This window comes from Colius striatus, chromosome 10, assembly GCF_028858725.1.
Source record: "Colius striatus isolate bColStr4 chromosome 10, bColStr4.1.hap1, whole genome shotgun sequence".
Taxonomy (NCBI): Eukaryota; Metazoa; Chordata; class Aves; order Coliiformes; family Coliidae; genus Colius; species Colius striatus.
Genome location: NC_084768.1, coordinates 23,794,970 through 23,814,235, shown reverse-complemented (window position 1 = coordinate 23,814,235; position 19,266 = coordinate 23,794,970). Strand labels below are relative to the sequence as shown.

The following is a 19,266-nucleotide window of genomic DNA, read 5'->3' as shown; positions in this document are numbered from 1 at the left end:
TAGCATGGGGAATGGGTCTAGTAAATCTAGAGCAGAGCAACTCCACACTAGTAAATTTGCAAGGAATTGTCTTCTGATCTGCAGGTAGCTCAGATAGCAATACTGTAATCAGCATAAACCCAGCTACATTTCCCACAGGAAAGCTGTTTGCTACCCATTTGCTTCAGCAGTTTGCTACCCTGGTTATTTCTCCTGGTGTTTGGTTATTGCTGTGGATCAGCTCACACAAACAACTCAGAACAGATGTGCATTGGCTGGACTGAAAGGGGTGACAGATCAATCTCTTTTGGCAGCCCTCTCCAGTTTGGTCTGCCTGAGCTAAACAAGACTAGCGATATCCATTTGAACATCTCAGTGCTGTTTATCCTTGAGGATATAGAGGTCTCCTTATTCCTAACAGATGGCTTTGAAAAAATGCTAATATTCATAGATATATGAAAAGTTGGAATTTTTTTTTTAAGTCTTGATTTATACTAGAGAAGGTGATACAAATACATTTAAGATATGCTGACTAAGTAGGATCCAAATATGAGATTTGTGAGAGAAGCAAAAGACTAATCAATATTTAGAAGTTTAACAGTGATCCTTTTAAGATCCTTTTTATCTATGGCCACCTTTAACTGCTAACTTAACTAGGTGTGCCCTAACATAATCTCAGTCATAGTGGGCAACAGCACTACCCAAATTATGTTAAAAGAGATTTCTTGCATTTAAATTTAGAAGTTTTTGCTTTCCATCTTCATTTCATTATTAACATTTTCTTTTTCAAAAGTGTTACAATTTGAGCCTGGTTTTCTGTTTGATTAAACTCTGCTACTTGCAATGGGGTCTTTTTGAGGCTGTTAGCAGCTAGTAAATTTGCTTTTTCTCCTCGGGACCAGTTGATGAGGGATTTTGCAGCTTCGAAGTGGCCAGCCTTGCAGGCACAGTGCAGTGGAGTGTCTTTGCTGCTGTCCAGGGCATTGATGGCTGCCCCATAGTTCAGTAACAGATTTATCAAGTCACCATGTCCATACTCTGCTGCGAAATGCAGTGCAGTCTTTCTCCAAATGTTTCTGTCTTCAATATTTTTATTTTTCCCTGATGTCAGAAGAATTTTTATGATTTCTGTGTTTCCTTTGATGGCTGCGTAGTGCAATGGAGTACATCCATCCATGTCCTTGGCTCTGAATCTTCCTTTTTTAGCTAACAGATCTTTCACGATACTGAGATGTCCTCTCATGGCTGCAGTGTGCAGGGGGGTCTTTTTCTCCTTGTCTTGTGCGTTGGGGTCAGCATTAGCATTCAGAAGCATTTCTGCCATTGTTCCATCTCCCCTTTCAGCAGCAAGGTGTAAAGGCGATTTTGACTGCTTATCCTTAACGTTGGCATTGGCTCCATGGTGCAACAGCTGCTGGGCAACATCAGTGTTACCTCTTTGACTTGCAATATGCAGGGGAGCAAAAAACTCTTTCGTGACAGCGTTAATTTTGGCCCCAGCATTAACTAAAAGGCCAACTAATGCTCCTTTGTTATGAAGGGCAGCAACATGGAGCGGGGTTTCATCGGCTCGGTTTATAAGGTTAACTTCCATCCCTTTGCACAGGAGCAGATTTGTGATGGAGGCAGCCCCAGCTTGAACTGCCAAGTGCAAAGCTGTGTCTGAAGCAGGAGTCTTTATTCCGAAGTTTGCTCCCTTTTCAATAAGAACTTCTGCTAATTCAGCTTTTCCTGTTGCACATGCCAGGAGTAAAGGAGTGTACTGCACTTCATTGAAGGCGTTTATATCTGTACCTCTGTCGATTAAAGCTGCCACAATGCCATGCAGATTTTTCTGTACAGCTCTAAAAAGGACTGATTCCATTATGTTAGATGACAAATCTTTAGAATATTCTAGTAGTATTTTGAAGATGGATGGGTGGTTGCTGTTGAAGGCTCTTTCGACCATGTTGGAATCAACACTGGCTCCAGCTTCTAGCAGTACTTTGGCAGTATCTTCAGACCCCTGAGAGACAGCGTAACTGAGAGCTGTTTGTCCGCTTTCATCCTTTCCATCAGTAGAGGCACCAGCCTTTAAAAGCATTTTTGCGAGACTGCTCTCATCTTTAACAGCTGCTATGTGCAAAAAGTTGTGCTGATTCCTGTAGCTTCTTGCCTCTTCTTTCAGGAGCATCTTCAATATGTGACTGTGGTTATTCTGTGCAGCCAAATGAAGTGGTGTCTTGCCTTCTGCATCCAGACTGTACATGGAAGCACCACATCGCAGCAGCACTTTCACTGCATCACCGTGGCCTTTCTCAGCAGCTCTGTGCAGTGGTGTTCTTCCTTTCTTGTCCTGCACATCTGTCTTTGCACCCTTGCTGATCAAATATTCCATTATCATCAGATGTCCATTAGTAGCTGCAACATGCAGAAGTGTTTTGCTTGAAGAGTTTAGTGCACTAATATCACTCTCTTTCAATGTCTTCTGTAACTCAGAAAGATAACCTTTAGCCACTGCATCAAAAATGCCAACACCAGCACGATTTTTTTTAGGTTGTGATGCCTTTGAAAGTTGAGTTTCTTTACCTTTCTTCTTAATAGCCCGTTCTTGCTTTTTTCTTCTAGGACTGTCTTTTTTTTCCCGGTGCCATTCACTGCTATTTTCAGGCCAAACTTTGTCTTTTTCTAGTAAATATCCTACCAGTTGTCTTCTAGCATCTCCAATGCTTTCATTTACTTCACTGACGTATTTTCTCATCTTGCTATAAAGTTTTGGCTCCACTTGCTTTAAGCATGGATAAAAAAAGAGCCTGCAGGCTCGTTCACCTTGAGAAATTAGCATGTCTAAAACTCTAGAGTTCTTTTCTGTTCGTGTCTTGTAGAAACTGATGACCATCTTTTTTTCTGGGGTAAAAATACTATTGTCTATCAGCCAGTTCAGAAGATGGTCTGGGTCATTTATGCCTTCTATTAGCTCTTCTTTTTTAGTCCTTAGGACTTCAATTGCATATGGATTTGTAAACAGCCTAGTTGAACATGTGAACATGTTGCTAATAAAAAGATGAATTGAGCTGTTGTTTGATATTTGAAATTAAATAGGAAATAGCAAAGCAGGATCACATCATTTCACAGGTTCTATTTCAATGAACCAACAACCATCCCAGTTCAGTGATAAATCTTTAAAGAATGAGAAAGAACTCAAAATTCCCTCACCTTTTGTTTTCTAGTTGTTAGAAGTCCTTTGATCTTCTCTCTTCTTCCTTAGCAACAAGTGAAGTTTAATAACAAAACAAAAATTGTGATATGTAAAGATTTTCCTGTTAGAAGACTTCTTCCAGGTTTTTTTTTACGCATAATTGGAGAGAAAAAGACTGCTCTTGTGAATCTGATGTTTGAATAGAAGATAGTTGTTTATCGAGTTCCTCTGTTCCTCTGGCCAAGCTGGTTTTTGTAGGTACTTAAATGACCAGTCTATTGAACATGACAAAAGAAAATCCACAGCATAGTTACTGTTGCCTTGATTACATACTTTATATGATCTTAAATGAAACAGTACACATTACCGGCTACATAGGTGAAAGCCCTATAATGTAGTGAAATAAAAACATAAAGACCTGGATAAAAAAATAAACTGTCCAAATGGCTGGTTATAAAAAGAGATCCAGCCTTTCCAAGATGAGTTACAACTTCAGTCTATTAGGTATATTTAGCGTAAAGGCTGTTGAGCTTATTGGTCCTTCTGTAACCTGGAGTCTGTCTGGAACTTGATTGTTTTACATGAGGTGGATCAAGGTGTATGATTCAGTGTGCAACATTTAAAGTAGGATTAAATAGAGCTTCAAATCTGTGAATATGTATAGTCTTCAGTGTGGATGTAGGACCTTTGAATCTAGCTGTAATTAGTTTCATTTATGTGTGTTAAAATTCCTTATGGAAAGAAGGAAATAAAACAATAATAGTCTGCACATTTTGAGATCAATTGGGAGAGAAATTGAGATTACAGAGTTCTGTAAGAGCTAGAAGTAAAATGTGCTGGAAAGCTGAAAGTTTGACCTTATTTGAGCAAATGGGCAATTTTGCCATCTGTTTCTCAGTTCAGTGCCCTTTCTGTTAGGTCCTGCTGCCTTTGCATGTATTTTGTTTAACAGTGTGTACATTGGGACTGACAAGATTTTTAATTTTTTTTTGTTGACTTTAGTTTTATAAGTAAGATTGCAAAGCTTTTTCAATTAAAAAAAATATTGAAGAAATATCTGGGAAAGGCAAGACTTTTAATATATATTTTGAAAGCCAGCCAGTTACCAAGTCAGCAAATTTGACAGCCAATTTAAGAGCCCAATAATTTCTCTGAAATGCAAAGAAGGGCTCTACACCAAGAATAGCAAAACCTTTTTAATTTAGTTAATGATTGTTAATGTATAACATGGAAACCTATGGTTTATCCTAGGGAGTCAGGAGGTCTGAATTGTGTTCCCAAATCTGCTAGTGACTCAGTCTGTGATCTGCAAATTATTTTATCTTCAGATTTGACTTCAGAAAGTACTGAAGATCTCTCCATATATTGAGTAAATTAATTGTCCTCACCTAAAGTTTGGTGAAATGGGACCTTTATGTCATCACTAATGTTGTTTCCATGCAAAATAGAGACAGCGATATTTGGTCACTGTCACAGGAATGTTTTGAGTTCTGGCAATGGGAAATGTTATGTGAGTGCTGAGCAGTATCATTACTATAGACAGCACAAAAATTTTCTGAACTCCTGAAAAATTTAAACAGGGAATTTGTAATATTCTTTCAAAGTCTATTAGCATAGCAGTGATTTCCAAGTGTTCTAAATACAGGAATTTTACTGGTAAACAGTACAAATGAAAGGGTGCAGTACTCCCAGCTGGCCTTGAGGAGGAACATGTGAACAATGTATGCAGGCAACGTCTCTTTCTGAGCCACAGTGGGACATTATTTTGAGAAAGTAATATGCAGCAAATTACTTGTTACTAGATGCAGATCACAGTCTTCAAAATAAAATTGTGTACTTTGAAAACAAAGTTCTTCATTGGAAAGAAGTGCCTTATGAGCAAATTCTGTCTTAAAGCAGGACTCACAATTGACAAAGTTGTGAAAGCTTGTTGCATGGGTTAATTTTTAGAAATTAATTTACAAAAGCCTTTGGTAGTATTCTAACCACTTTTTAAAATTAAGCCCTTTTTTTCCCAAAAATGACTTCACAAAAAGATTTAAAACTCAAACAGTTGAGAAGAGATTCAGAATTGGCAATTTGAAGCATGGATTTTGGTGATATCTTTTTAACTTACTAACTCTATTTAACATATAAATGTTCCATAGCTCTTCTTCTTTAATTAAGTACATGAGACCACAAACACATGGGCTCACCAGAAAGCTCTTCATTAAACATAAGAATGGCAAAATTTAATATTACTGAAGATCTAAAAAAAAAAAAGTTGGAGAAAGGAAGAGACAAATCTTTGGCCTTCGTTGTTATCTTTTACATTTGTGGTCTGAGGGACATAGGTGATTTTTTTTTCTTACTAAGTACTTCTCAGGCTTTCTTTTTTATTTCTGCTGGCTTCTTTAGGTCCATATATCCATGTTCCTTAGGTTATTTTTAAAAGAAAATGATGAGTTTTCTTTCTGTTTTCTTTGTGAACTAGCGCTTCAATATCTCTGTATTCAGCAGGATCAGTATATAGTAGGGAAATGTAAGAGATCTGTATATATGCATTCATGAAATGGTATGTTTTACTCTAGAAGGACATAGTAAGCAATTCTGATTAGTGCTAGTGCAGGTTCAGTTTCAATAGCCTCATCAGAGAAACTTCATACTGTAGGTGTGTTGATGGTGTTTTAATTCAGTATGTTCTCAAGAAGCCTGTGGTGAATGGATTGCCATGACATAGAAATGCTGAAAATCTTCACCTAAACTACTTAAGCCCTAAGATCATTGTTACAAGCAGAAGTAAGACTGTGTAAGATTACCTTAATTAAAATAGAACCATGTACACTGGGCATTGACTTTGTGGGAGGTTATTCAAATGAAAACAACATGGCAGAGTTTAGGAGCAGGCCCTAAAAAGGGCAGGTGATGCTGTTGGTAGGAAAGATCCCTACTTTGGCCTCTGCTGGGGCAGTGTTTGTGCAGGGAACTGTTTTAACCCAGCTGTAGCTGGGAGGCTTGAGCCAGTTATTTCTGACATGCAATCTCAGTTTTGCTACTAACTTGTGTCCTTGGGCAAATCACTTAATCCCTGTACTCTCTTTAAAAAAGGAATTTTTTTTCCACCTCACAGCCATGTCCTGAGTGTTTATTAATGCTGGTGCAGTTCTTTGAAGTTCTAGAGTGCTTTGAAGTTTTTGTCCTTTGAAGTATTGTTTTCTGACTTCTCAAAGATGAACACTTATTTCTTAAATTAACACGTGCCCATGTTTTCTAGCTTACTGTGTGTTGCTATGTCATCACCTAATCTACATTTAATTTTCTCTATTTTAATTTCTGTAAGATGAAAGCAACCCCATCTCCACCGTGCACATCGCCAAGTGAAGCTGTGAGGTACCTGCAGAGGTCACCAGTTCTCCACGGCGCCTTTCCCGCCCCAGCCCACAGCGGTTGTTACTGGCTGCTGCTGCTGAAACGGCATGTCATGCTACGGAATGACTGCCAAGACTTCTTATGTTCTCATTTTCTTGATAACATTGATGGAAAGCCAAACTAATAACACAGTTTCACTCACCGTGATATTTTTGTATTTCCCAACGTGCACTTCAATTTCATTTAAGTCAGTTGTTTGCAGTAACGCCAATTGTTTATTGGGAACATATCTCACTCTAGGATGACTTGTCTGTAAGAGATAATACTGCCAACATCATTATCTAAACATCATAAGGGATGGAGAAATATACCAGAGTAATTAAGATTATTTTCATTAATGAACATGGCTCAGGAATAAGGCTTAGTTTTGGATAACCAGAAATCTAAGTGTGGCCTAGCTTATTGAGGCTGAACTATATTTAGGTATAGTTAGATTGAGAAAGAGCAGTGTCAGAAGTGTTCATGATGATGATTAGAGTGTACTTGCCTTATTATAATGCTGGAAGAGAGGCTGACTAGTCAGAATGTCTGCAAGAGAAGCAAAATATAGTACTTAGTTTTGCCTCAAGATTAACTGTAGTAAATTAGGGAAGTCAAAAGGGGAGCTTTGGCTTTGTGCTAGTCATATTTCTGTAGAGAGTAGGCTTGGGGCCTTCCTGGTTCTGAGAAGTCTCTGCTCTGGCTAGTATTTAAATGTGAGGTGTTCCCAGAGTAATGCCATCCTCTGAGTGGTACTGGCACACACAGCACACACCTATTATCAGGGGCCTGAGCAGTGCCCTGGCCTGTGCAGTCTCATGATTTAGGTTTTGTATCTCAAACTAGTGCGTTGTAGCTCTCAGGTCCTCTACTTGAAAGAGGTGCCTCGCAGAAAGCAGAGCTTCCCAGCTTTGTCCACTCTTCCTGAAGGCTTTCAAAATGTTAAATAATAACACAACAGCTAATATAATATTTTAAGTTATTCTATTTCCAATACAAGTCACAATGTTACACCAACACTGTGGTACTCTTTCCTGAAGTATAAGCAAATTAAGTTTATGTTAAGCACTGCACCCATACAGTGCAAAAGGTTCTATTTTTCAAAGATTACCAGGTACTTTTATGAAGTTCCTAACCTGGGATAATCATCGTAAGTGGATAATATAGATCTGCAAAGTGCCACTGATGGCTGTAAATACTGATAGAACAGGCAGGCTGGCTGGATCAAACTGTAGGAAGGAGGCCTAATGTAACTCAGCCAAAGTAAGGATTAGGATTGGTGTTCAGTTTACCATCCATATATTAGTGAGGTTTAAGAAGAGTGACCAAAATACTTAAAAAACACTTTTTTTTCCATTAAAGTTTTTGAGTAATTAAAGTATTTTTTCCAAAATTCTTCATGGAATTACTTGCCATGTAGTTTTCTGAGAAGCTACATAGTGGAGGAGGAAGGAAAAAAAGCTTTCTAATTTAGCTGCACAGAGCTAAAAAAAGCAATGTTCTTGTTTCAGAATATAATAAATAACAGTTGGTTTGAAACAAACAGTAAAAGTGTTAATGGTGAGATGATGAAGTGTGTGTTTAGTTACTGACATTTTTGTAATGCAAAGTAAAAAAAAAAATTACATTTTTTGTGTGTAAGTGATGAGTATTACTAGTTATTTGTTTCTATATTTATTTATTCAGCAGAAGTGTGACAAGCTTAATTTTAATTTAAGAACTAATTTGCCTGTTAATCTAGTGACTAAACTTGGACACTAATACTGATTTCACTCATGAGGACATACCATATTCCAATTCATTGGCTTAAAGTTGTATCAGTGTCTTGATTTTTATTGTATACTTTTAGAGGTTTAAGTGTGTCCTTTCAGACCAACACTATCAGAAAGCAGTCATGGCAAAATGCTAGCCCTCGTATCATTGGCATAAAATGTAAATGATGTAAAAGTATTAAGTTACTAAATGCTGAGGCAGCTTCAAGGATCAGCAAAACCAAGTGGAGAGAGGGACAGAGTTTTTCTGCAATATGGGCAGGGTTTTTTTCCATTTTAAACCAAATAAGCCTTTGTGGTTTTGAGTCAGGAACATACACTTTGTCAGTGAAATCTTACAGAAGGCAATACTTTATGGAAATACTTTAACTGTTGAAGACCAAGATCCTCCTTGACCCCCTGTACTCATCAGGCTAACCTTACTGGCAGCATTACTCCTAGAGGGTGAAGGTGCTACTAGTTCTCTCACAGAAGCTTTTTGGTCATTTTTGCAGATGTAGAATAATTTATAAAAAGACTATTCAGAATTTACATGAGTAGGCAAGCAAAACTTTTGTCTTTTCTTATTATGAAATGCTCTAGATATGACTAGAGACTAATGTGATTTTCAAAGGAAGTAGTATTTTGCCACATAATAAGCCACGTTTAATTGCTATTGTTTATTAAGTTATTATGGTTACATGTCAAGCATTAGAAATAGTACAGACATTTACCTAAACAATGTCTTGGTAATGAAGTCTACACAAACACACTTTGGAATTTTGCCTCTATGAGGAATTAATTTACAATAAAATGTATGTAAATTTTATTTATTATGTCAGAAGAGTTCTTAAGTCCACTTATTTCGTTCCACAGCTGGCGTTTTTTCTGTACTTGAATCTGAAACATTTCAATTCAGTGTGGAAACCAATATCAGCATTTTTTTATTCTGGTAAGAATAAAATGGTTATAATTACTCTGTAAAAAATGCAGTATGTCTTCTGAGTTAGCAATGGTAAGCTTCAGTTTTTAGTAGCACCCCCAGCAGAAAAAAGGATGCTGTAATCTGTGGAGTGAGAGAGCATAAAGTGGGGAATAGAGGCTCAGTTAATTCCCTCTTTATACCTATTAGAGAGCAGTTGAAACAGTCCAGTCATTAGATCAATTATGGCTTTCCTGATATACTTCTTGTAGGACATCAGACAAGATTCCCTGCATCTAGTGCTTTCTCTGCAGCTGTTATTTCAGGCCTCTGATTGTTTTTTTCTTAATATTCTAGCTTTCTTTCTTTTTCCTTTGTGTTTACCTTGAAAATGGTTCCTATATTCTCTGCTCTCTGTGCTTGAGAAGGTGGCTATTACATTGTGAGTCCTTTAGGTTTTTCTTATTGTCATAGTTTTCAGAAGACTGTCAATAATTAGCACAATTTACAAAAATTCTGTGCAAGCTTATCTGTGACTCTTGAGTGACTTTAACTTCTACCTTCATTCTTTGCTTCTCAGTTTTTCACTGCAGCATGGAAAAGCAAGCCAACTCAGGATTAAAAGAGATTCCCTTGGATTTTTAGTTACAATCTGTTTGTTGTACATCAAAACGAAGTTTAACTTGCCTGGTAAAGCAATGCTAGAAAATCATAGGGACGCATTTTTTTAAATTTCATATTAATGTTGTAATCTGTTCTCAATTCAGTAATCTGGTGAGCACTTTTTGTTCAGTTTCACAGTATTTCTCATTGCTAGAGGGTTTTCTGAGTCCTGTAGATTTTATTCTTTTGCATGTTACATCCTCTTTCTAGTTCTGACAGCTGCCCCTGTCTTCTGCTTAAATCCTCTGGCTTTGACTATTTTGGTTCTCCCAGAATATGTGTGTCTTCTTGTGTGTTGGAATCTGGATTCCTGCACCTCACATTAGTTCCAATTAAGCAAAGTATATAATTATACTTCTAACTATAGAGAGATGCCTTGGTGGAGTCTAAGTTTGACCCCCAGAAACTTTGTTAAGACATTACAACATCCTATCTTTTTCTGAATTATGCTTTAGCTTGAAGGAATTGATTAATTGGAGCACTGAGTTGGGACCTCAGCTATAGTTTGACTCCATGAGAAATATCTTTGTTGGTTTGGATAGCTCCCTAAATCACAAAGTCCTGACAACTCCTCCAGATTCATGGTGTTTGCTTTCCTTGGCATATCGCAAAACATCCTCCTCTGTTCAGCTGCACCTGTGATATTCCAGCAGCTCTCTTTGTTCCCAAGCCATTATGTCTTCCTACTCAAATTTCCATGCAAAGAATGATTCATGCAGCAGGGGAAAGGCATGACCTAGCTGCCCCCTCAGTTTCCATCGCTTTGCAAATCATGTGCAGTCTCAGCTGAACCGGAGCTTTCATTTTAGACTTCTCTATTCTCATTCCTGGAACAAATTCTTTTATTCCTTACTCCTGTAGTCTGCACTGGGAGCAGACAAATGTTTACTGCTTAAAGAGGGCTTTTTTTAAAAAAAACTAGATTCCGTATCAGGAGCAATAAGAATATATCAGTGTGGAATTTCTTTCCCTTAGAAATGCTTTTTCTCACAGCAGATTAATATATAAGCTTGTTACCTGTGCTGTAGCTACTCTGTGGACAAACTGCAAGCTTGATTCATTGTACCAGAATCTTTTTTTTGTTTTGTTTTAATAATACTTTTCATACTCTGAGTGTTTGGTTCTGATGTCCAGCTGGAGAGAACTGCACAGCTCTACCAATAGCCTTTACAAGAGCTGCCTGCTCTTCAGTCATTCTTTCTCATACTTTTGATATCTTCTGTTTGCCCCTATACTACTTTCCCCTTCATCCATTGAATACTTGAATACATACTACTTTATACCTTATTGACTCTTTTCTTCCACCATTATTGCTCTACCATCAGCCCACTCATTTACAATTCCAGTCTCCTTTACTGTGCAGTAGAAGTATTGCCTGTTTGAGAAAGTTTTTAAGGTTTGTTTTTGTTTTCCCCTTGACTAAATAGCAGTTTGAGGTTTACAAGGCTCTCAAGGTTATATTGTGTTTTCTGGGACTCCAACAGGTAACACAAAAGATGCTGAAGAAGCATCTAGAGCCATTGCAGTGTACTTGTAGGTATATTTTCTGCTGTTTTGCTTCCCAGTGAAGCAAACTCTTTGTCTCAATATGTGTAGATAGTAATATGATAGTAATATGCCTGTTAGGGATTTTAGAAGACCCAAGTTAAGGAAGAATAGTGATTTTCAACAAGTACTTGCATGGCGAATTAGGTATGATAGTACAATGAGCCAGAGAGCTGACCTTCCTTTTCCCTTGTGTCACAAGACATAAGAAAAGCTTTATTTCAGCTAAAAGTTAATATAGCATAATGAAAATAGCATAAACATGACATAAAGAAATGAAAAAAGGGATACTGTAGTGATAGCTCAAGCTATATTAGTAACTTTGTGTTTAATTCAATAAAATATCGCTATTTAAAATAAATCTGAAGCAGACAGAGCTTGCAATAGAATTCAGAGCAAACGTACTGGAGAGTATACCTGTCCGTGGCCTCCATGCTAGGAATATTGGCAAATTTAGCTTAATTGTGGCAGATTACATCTCAGTTTTGCATTTTTTGTGCTATTTTCATAAGATACGTTTAAAATCGAAACCTATTAAACATCTTTTGCAGGCTTCTTTTTCTTAGTTTATTTTACACCAGGTTGCATTAATGTTCTCTAGATGTGATTTTCCATTTTGCATGGATTGGCACCAAAAACACCAGGATGGTAGTTTGTTCCCCCCTTCCCCCTCTTTTACTCACAGCATAATTTCCATCCAACAAAGCTTTACAAAAATAAGGAAGGAAAAGTCCTTCCTGTACAAGCTTCCTGTGAATCCTATCCAGATATAAAGGACTTGTGTAAAAGCTTGGCAGGCAATCCCAGCAAATGCCACTTAGTGACTTCCTTATTTTCTACTATCATTCCACGTACAGCAAATGAATCTGAAAATCAGAGTAATTTCCATTCATTTTCGAATCAGAAATTTGAAATGGTAAGTTTCCTATCTCTGTATAACGCCCACATTTTCAATTAAAAGTTTTGAATGCTGACAGCATTAGTCATAGGAAATCCTGTATGAATATCCAGCACTTAAGTTGGACCTTCCGCTAGATCACACCATAGAAGGAGTTTGCAGGAAAACATTCTGTTTCTCTCAAGTGCTGCATTGATTTTTAACTCTTTACATGCCATTGCATTAGGTATGATTGCTTTTTGTCTAAAGGTCATTTCCAGTTTCTTGGAATCAAAATGGTATTGAAAAACTCTATATTTTCTGTATTTTAATAATATAGCAGTAGCTTTCTATAAATATATATGTATATGCCCTCTCCCATGAACACCAGTAGTCTTCAGTGTGTGCTATTCAGAAGAAGGTAAATTTGCATAAAAAGTACTGGTTCAGAATATTATATTGGATATAAGGGAAGCAAGAACTTCTAATATCAGGAGGCAGAATTTCTTTATAGTTACACATATATGGTTAATTCTTACACCAATATAGTGTCTAAAGTACAGTAGAAGTATTTTAAGATATTCAGTGCAAAAAAGAAATAAGTGTTCACAGAAGCCCAATAGGAGCTGTGACACACAAGCTTTGCTGTGTGCAGTCACGCTGCTCAACCCAGTACCTTTCTGCCCCTGCTGCTCCCAGAGATGAGGCGTTAGGCTGGCATATGTGTGTCTGGCTTGGCTAACCCCCAGCACAACATGCAGGGAAAGAACACTGCCATCAGTGTGGCACCTTCTGGAGGGAAGAGGAGAGACCTGTCAGCCATTCTCTTCTGCAGTTCTCATTAGAAGGATGCTCATGGCTGTCAAGCAGCCTAATAAGCAATTGGCAGAGGTACCATTTTAAGTTAGGTGTATAAGCTTACATTCAGTCTTTGTTCTGAGATACAAACTGTCTTGCATAAAAGTGAGGTAAAATATCAGGTTACCGCAGACAGCAATTCACATGTACCTTAGATGCTATGGCAGTAGTCTGAGCAAGGCAGAGGGACTACCACTATGCTCAGAGGAGGATTTGCTGGTCACGAACCTCAGTGGCAGCAGTATGTTATTGCCTTAAAGAACAGACTCATACTATGATGCTGAGAGGGCAGATATATTAACATTGACATGTTAATTATCAGCTTCAAACAAACTGTGAAGGTCAGTAAAAATGGAAAGCTAAGAAAGCAACTATAACTTTGTAAATTAATAACATGGTCAAGGCATGAAAGTAACATATACAACTATGTTGTACAGGATCATTTTCATATTACATGGATGAACAAAGTTGGATAGTTTCTTTGTCTTTATTTAAAAGGAGCCATCCCACAACAGATATTATAACTGTTTTTTTTAAAAAAATCCTAGTTATCATTTTCATTTAGTGGGATTACACATGTTGAGTTATTGTGGAACAGATGGCTTAGATTAAGGCTTCAGACTTAAGGAAAGAATCTCAGAGCATAAAGTATCAAATAATATCAAAATTCAAGATTAGGAAGAGGTTTGTGATGTTAGGCACTGCAAATATATAGTAGACAAGTGAATTCGAAGAATCATAAGTTTTTGTAATGTCACTCAGTAATCCAGCTTTAGATCAACATATAGCAATGTTTAAATATAGATTAATATCATTTAATAAATGAATCAAAATGCATTTTAATATATCATTGTTCATAAGTGAGAGGCTTTAGATCATGCAAGTACTGATGGATCACAATAAAAGAAATAGAAAGCTCTTAAAGATTCTCAGTATTTGAAGGCTCTACTTTTATTCTGACTCTTCTCATGAAATTCAAGAGCATTTCATTTATTTTTGTAGCTCCATCCTTATTATAATTTCTACTGGCTACATGGAGAGTTTCTGTCTGTTTTCAACCTATACTTACAAAACTCCTTTTAACTCATAGACTTATGGAGTTACAGAGTCATTTAAATCAGAGTGTAGGTCTCTGTGAAGTCAGTATTATTCTGAAGATCCAAACCAGAGAGAGGATTTAGTCCAAGACATAGTTATTTATTTTGAGGCTTTTTGGATTTGTTTTTTAAGCCAAGACCTGGCCTGCCTGGAAAAAAGATAATTAAGTTCAATACTTCTCCTCTGCACTGTAGCTCTCCCTTGTGCTTCACACAACCAGCAATTATGGAAAATGATGTCTGGGACAATGAAGTAGCTCCTCATGTAAAGCCATAGGTGAAATCTGAACAAAAATTCATTACTTATTTTGCTACAATCTGATGCTATATCATCCAAACCCCAGAAACACTGAAGAATCTGGTTTTATTTTTGTGTGTTTATTGCTAGGTCTTGCTTGTTTCTACTTCTGCACAGTTACACAAGGCAAGGAGATCTTCTTAAAGCCCTTAGATCACTGTTGCTACCATAGAAGTTAGACCCTCCTAAAGAGGGAGGGAAAGGGTGAGATTGTTAGTAGTGTCAGATGGATTGCCCTGCAGTTCTCTGCTACAATAGGCAGTGTATTCCCAAAGGGGTAATGTTAGCTTTTCCTTCACACGTTGAACTATGGATCTGTCAAAACAGCTCAAACTAAATTTCAAAAGAGAATACCATTAGAAAAGCTACAGAAAACAGGCTACTATTTTTCAACTGAGCTGCTAGTGTTCCTAATTTGCAACAAATTTGGGAATTGAGCTATTTCTAGCAGAAAAATAACAACCTCATAAGAGCTTTCCTTCCCTGAGTGCACTACTTTGTTGCTTTTGTCACCACACTTTGTCATTGTTACCTATAGTGTTTGATAGGAAACGTAGCTAGCTTTGCTACTAGCAAATAGAGATTATGGATAATAACTGCGAGAGCATTTTGTCCACCAGGTTGCTACATTCAACCTACAGGCACATAACCATGGAAGCAACAACAATGAACATTAAGTTAAAAACCAAACCTTTCTCTTATTGCCAGTCTGGCATTTCCCATCAAACAGAAAACACAGAAGCAATTTCTCCACATAAGAATGATAACACAGTGAACAGAGTGGGGCAATGAAATAGCTGGAACCTATTTTGGGGTGTGCTGGTGTGTTTTGTAAGTAAATTCAAAACACACATAGAAGCCATTATCAAGAACACATGGAAGAAATTCCATTTATAAGACTTTGAATAATAACCTTTCTGCCCTCTTTAATATTTTTAAATATATATGCATAAAGTTAGTCATCTAACAAAAACAGTTTCATAAGCAGGTATACTAAGGACTCACAGTTCTCCTTCAAGTTAATGGGTGCATGAAAAAGGTTCGCCGGGAAAGTCAAACCACATTTTATAGGTTTGTCCATATGGGAAGCTGCGCTTGTTTAACCAAAGGTGTGAATTCAAATCAAGTTAGTAAAACTGTTGCAAAATCTGCCCAGGCTTTTTTTTTGTACTGTAATTTAAATAAAGAATGAATTTAAGAGTTCTGACTCAATCTAAGCAAATTTGTGATAAGTAGAGAAGTCTCTCGGGACAGAGTGTTTTGCCTTTGCTCATTTTCTTTCTTTCTTCCTGCTCTGGAAATTCTGACATCCTTGTTTCCCAACAACGGAAGATACTATGATTTTCAAACATGTTTTCTTTCCAATATTTTTTTCAGTGGCCTGATTTCCGAAACTGGTATATCCAGCATCTTCAGGACTTGTGCTACTTTTTGGTGATTTTGGTAATTTGGTAAATTTGGTAATTTGAAAATTTGGTAATTTTCAATCTGTATTTTGAGAAATAATCAGATGATCAACTTCATTGTTACTGTCACAAATGACACAAAATCAAAAGCTGTCAGTACAGTGAAGCTTAGTCAGGGGCAAGTCACTAAGTATGCTAAGCTTAGGTGGTTTGGGGAGTGCAGAAGTGGGAAATAAATTTCAGAAATCTCTAATCAAGCTAATGCACTAAAAGCAGAGATTAATCTACACAGAGAAAACCAGCCTGCCTTTCAACGGGTCACAGCCTCCAAAACCCATGTCCTGTCAAATTACACAGTGATGTGCTGCTGCCTACAGTGCTGCACTGTAAAGATAAGAGTTAGAAATCACTGCTTCAAGGAGGAGGAACCTGAAAACTACTAGATTTTGCTTACATCTCAGCATTTAAAGAAGGAAAATTTGCTGCTAACTTTTTAGAGGTTAGCTTTGGTCCGTAACTTTGTTGCAGACTTAACTGTTATCTCCTGTACCTTCAGTGTTGAATAGAGCTTACTTGAAAAGCTTTACTTACTGTATAGCTTTGCATAGTTTTAATGTCATTTTGCATATAAAACCACTTTGTTAACTAATTAAAATACATAGATATACTTTATCTGGGTCACTCAGGAGGCAGGGAGAACAGACTATCTGTATGACAGCAAAGCCTAGCAAGAAAACTAGTAGATGGAATTTTGCCTTGAGAGTTTGGGTTATTTTTCTCCCCTTCAGGTATCTGGGTCAGACGCTTGATGATTATTTAACATGATATGGATCTTATCTTGATTGAGGCCCTGAGATACCACTGGAGGGTTCATAGTAAGTCTTGTTTTTGATGGCTTCTTGTAAGGAGTTTTGAACAGGTAATGTTTGGAGATTCCATGGTGTTTGTATAGGGAAAAAAGAGTGTACGGTTATGCGTATGATGCAGGAGAGTAAACCTTTGCATGTGGAAATCTGCTCCTCACTAAGACGTGGTAGCTGTTTAGTAAAAGGAAGTGTCTCCCGATTCTCGTTTGGTAATCATTGAACCCAGGTTTCATCCTATCTGACTAGAGGCTCTCAAATTAAAAAAAGTAGACTGCTGAGGCATGGGCACTTCCAGTTAGCAATTTTAGTTATGGGTGAGTTAAACACATTTTCATGACTTGTTATCTGAGACATACAAGGCATGATAACAGCATGTAAATGACAGCAGTCATCTACAAGTCATGCCCACTAACTCATCATCATGGAGAATTCAGAAAAATAGCTGTAGTTGCTTAGTGTTGGACCCTTAGTGTCCTCTGAAATAACTGTGGCCATTTTATGATTAAAATGATGGAGAATCTCCCAACTCATTGCAGTGATTATTTTAAGAATCCAGGGAAGATGATAAAAATCAGGGGGTTTTTTTTGTACATTCCCATGACAGTAGTTGTCAGGGTTTAATCCAGCATACAGCTAAACAACACACAACCATTTGCTCACTGCTCCCACCCAGTGGAATGAGGGGGATAATCGGGAAAAAAAAGGTAAAATTTGCAGGTTGAGATGAAGACAGTTTAATAGGAGAAAAAGGGGAAGGAATAAATTAGAATATACAAAACAAGTGATACACAAGTGATGCTCACCACCCGCCGACCGATGCCCAGTCAGTGTCTGAGCAGCAGTCCCCAGACAGCCTTCCCCTCACTTTATGTGCTGAGAATCAGACCATATGGTCTGGGTATCCCTCTGGCCAGTTTGGGTCAGCTGTCCTGGCTCTATCTTTTTGTGCCCAGCCTTCATGTTGGCAGGGCAGTATGAGAAGAGTCCTTGACCACTACTTAGCAACAACTAAAACCTGAGCGTGTTATCAACTTTATTTTCATCCTAAATCCAAAACACGGCACTATACCATCTACTGGGAAGAAAATTAACTCTGTCCCAGTGAAACCAGGATGCTGGGTTTCATTTGAAGACTTCTCTGGCTACTACAGCACCTCAGCAAAGGCTCCTGTTGCAGGCATCTGTGCAGCCGGCCAGGACTGTTTGCTTTTGAGCTCCATCTGCTGGAATTGTGTCCTGTTTCCCAGTCTTTGGTGTTACTATGCTGCCAGGTTTCACAGGAATTGATTTTAATTTAAAAGAGAATAAGGAACAAAGTTCAGAGGAATTTCTAGCAAGTGGCTGGCCCTTTTGTTTAAGGAACCAACCTAAAGATTGCTTGGAGAATGCAAGGCTCAAAACACAAAATAGTTGTGAGACAGGAAAATAAATATTTCTTCATCCACTTTTGTTTACAGGGTCAATTTCTAGTTATTTTATAGAGATTTGGATGAATCAAGTCAATCATAACCTATCAAGTTCTGTATGAGATTTACTCATTTTTCTGAATTAGATTTTTGGTTTGCTTTCAGGGGAAAAAGTTGTTAGAACGTAACTAAGAAAATTAACAGTTTTCAATATGTAATTAACTTTTTAAAAAGCCATTCTTCCCCATTGTAACTGTGTTTCCAGTATTTCAAAATATTTAAGGACAGAAGGGACTGTGATGAATGTCTAATTTGATTTTTGTAGTTCCATTGTTCCTTAACAAAAATGTACTGCAAAGAATAATGTGCAAAATTGAAAAAAAGGGCCCTGCTGTGCAAAGCAGCTCTAAAACTGCTTAAGCAGTCAGAGGCTTTCATGGTAAATTATATGATGATTTTCTACAAGTTTTCTTTGTAAGAAGTACCATTCTCTGTTCACAGGATCTATTTTCATGTTCATGTCAACAGTAGTGTATATGTGTAGAATTAGGATTGCCACCAGTCCTTGGGTGCTGATACTCGTGTTGGCAATGCGTGTAATTCTAAACAACAAGCCCTTCTCTGGAAGAATTACCACCTACGTTTTGAATTTTCCTTTTCTTTATGCTACTTTCTTTCACCAGTCCCTAATGCTATATGTTACTAACGTGTTTTCAGCTGCACAGTGGGCTGGTGTATATGGTCATTTGGGGTATTCTTTCCTTGCTGTCCATCTGCCTGTTAGACATAGTCTGTGTTTGCTTATGGTGTTTGCAGCTTTTTTTTTTTCTACACAGCAAACTTTGCCTGAACTAGTTTTAGTTTCTTGATGTGGGTAACCATATGCTGTTATACCTAAATCTTGGGAACAGAGGTAGAGAGGAAGAGAAGCAGAACAGAGAAAGTGTTAGGCCTGATAATAAAGATAAGTTTTCTCTTTTTTCACTTCTGCCTTGAACTTCCCATGGACATGGTACACCACACTCTGTTGTGT

The 19,266-nt window shown here is 37.5% G+C and overlaps 2 protein-coding genes across 4 annotated transcripts in view; one reads left to right on the top strand and one right to left on the bottom strand.

The window, feature by feature from the left end:
- Window positions 1–19,266, top strand: part of FGGY (FGGY carbohydrate kinase domain containing) — a 308,898-nt gene that overhangs the window by 1,161 nt on the left and 288,471 nt on the right. The gene's annotated exons all lie outside the window — the stretch shown is intronic.
- LOC104562832 (CARD- and ANK-domain containing inflammasome adapter protein) lies at window positions 740–3,007 on the bottom strand. The gene has a single exon (XM_010209078.2). It carries the CDS (start codon window positions 3,005–3,007, stop codon window positions 740–742), a length of 2,268 nt encoding a protein of 755 aa, XP_010207380.2.

Coding starts and splice junctions, on each gene's coding strand:
- LOC104562832 (XM_010209078.2), bottom strand. CDS start 3,007: ATGTTCACATGTTCAACTAGGCTGTTTACAAATCCATATGCAATTGAA.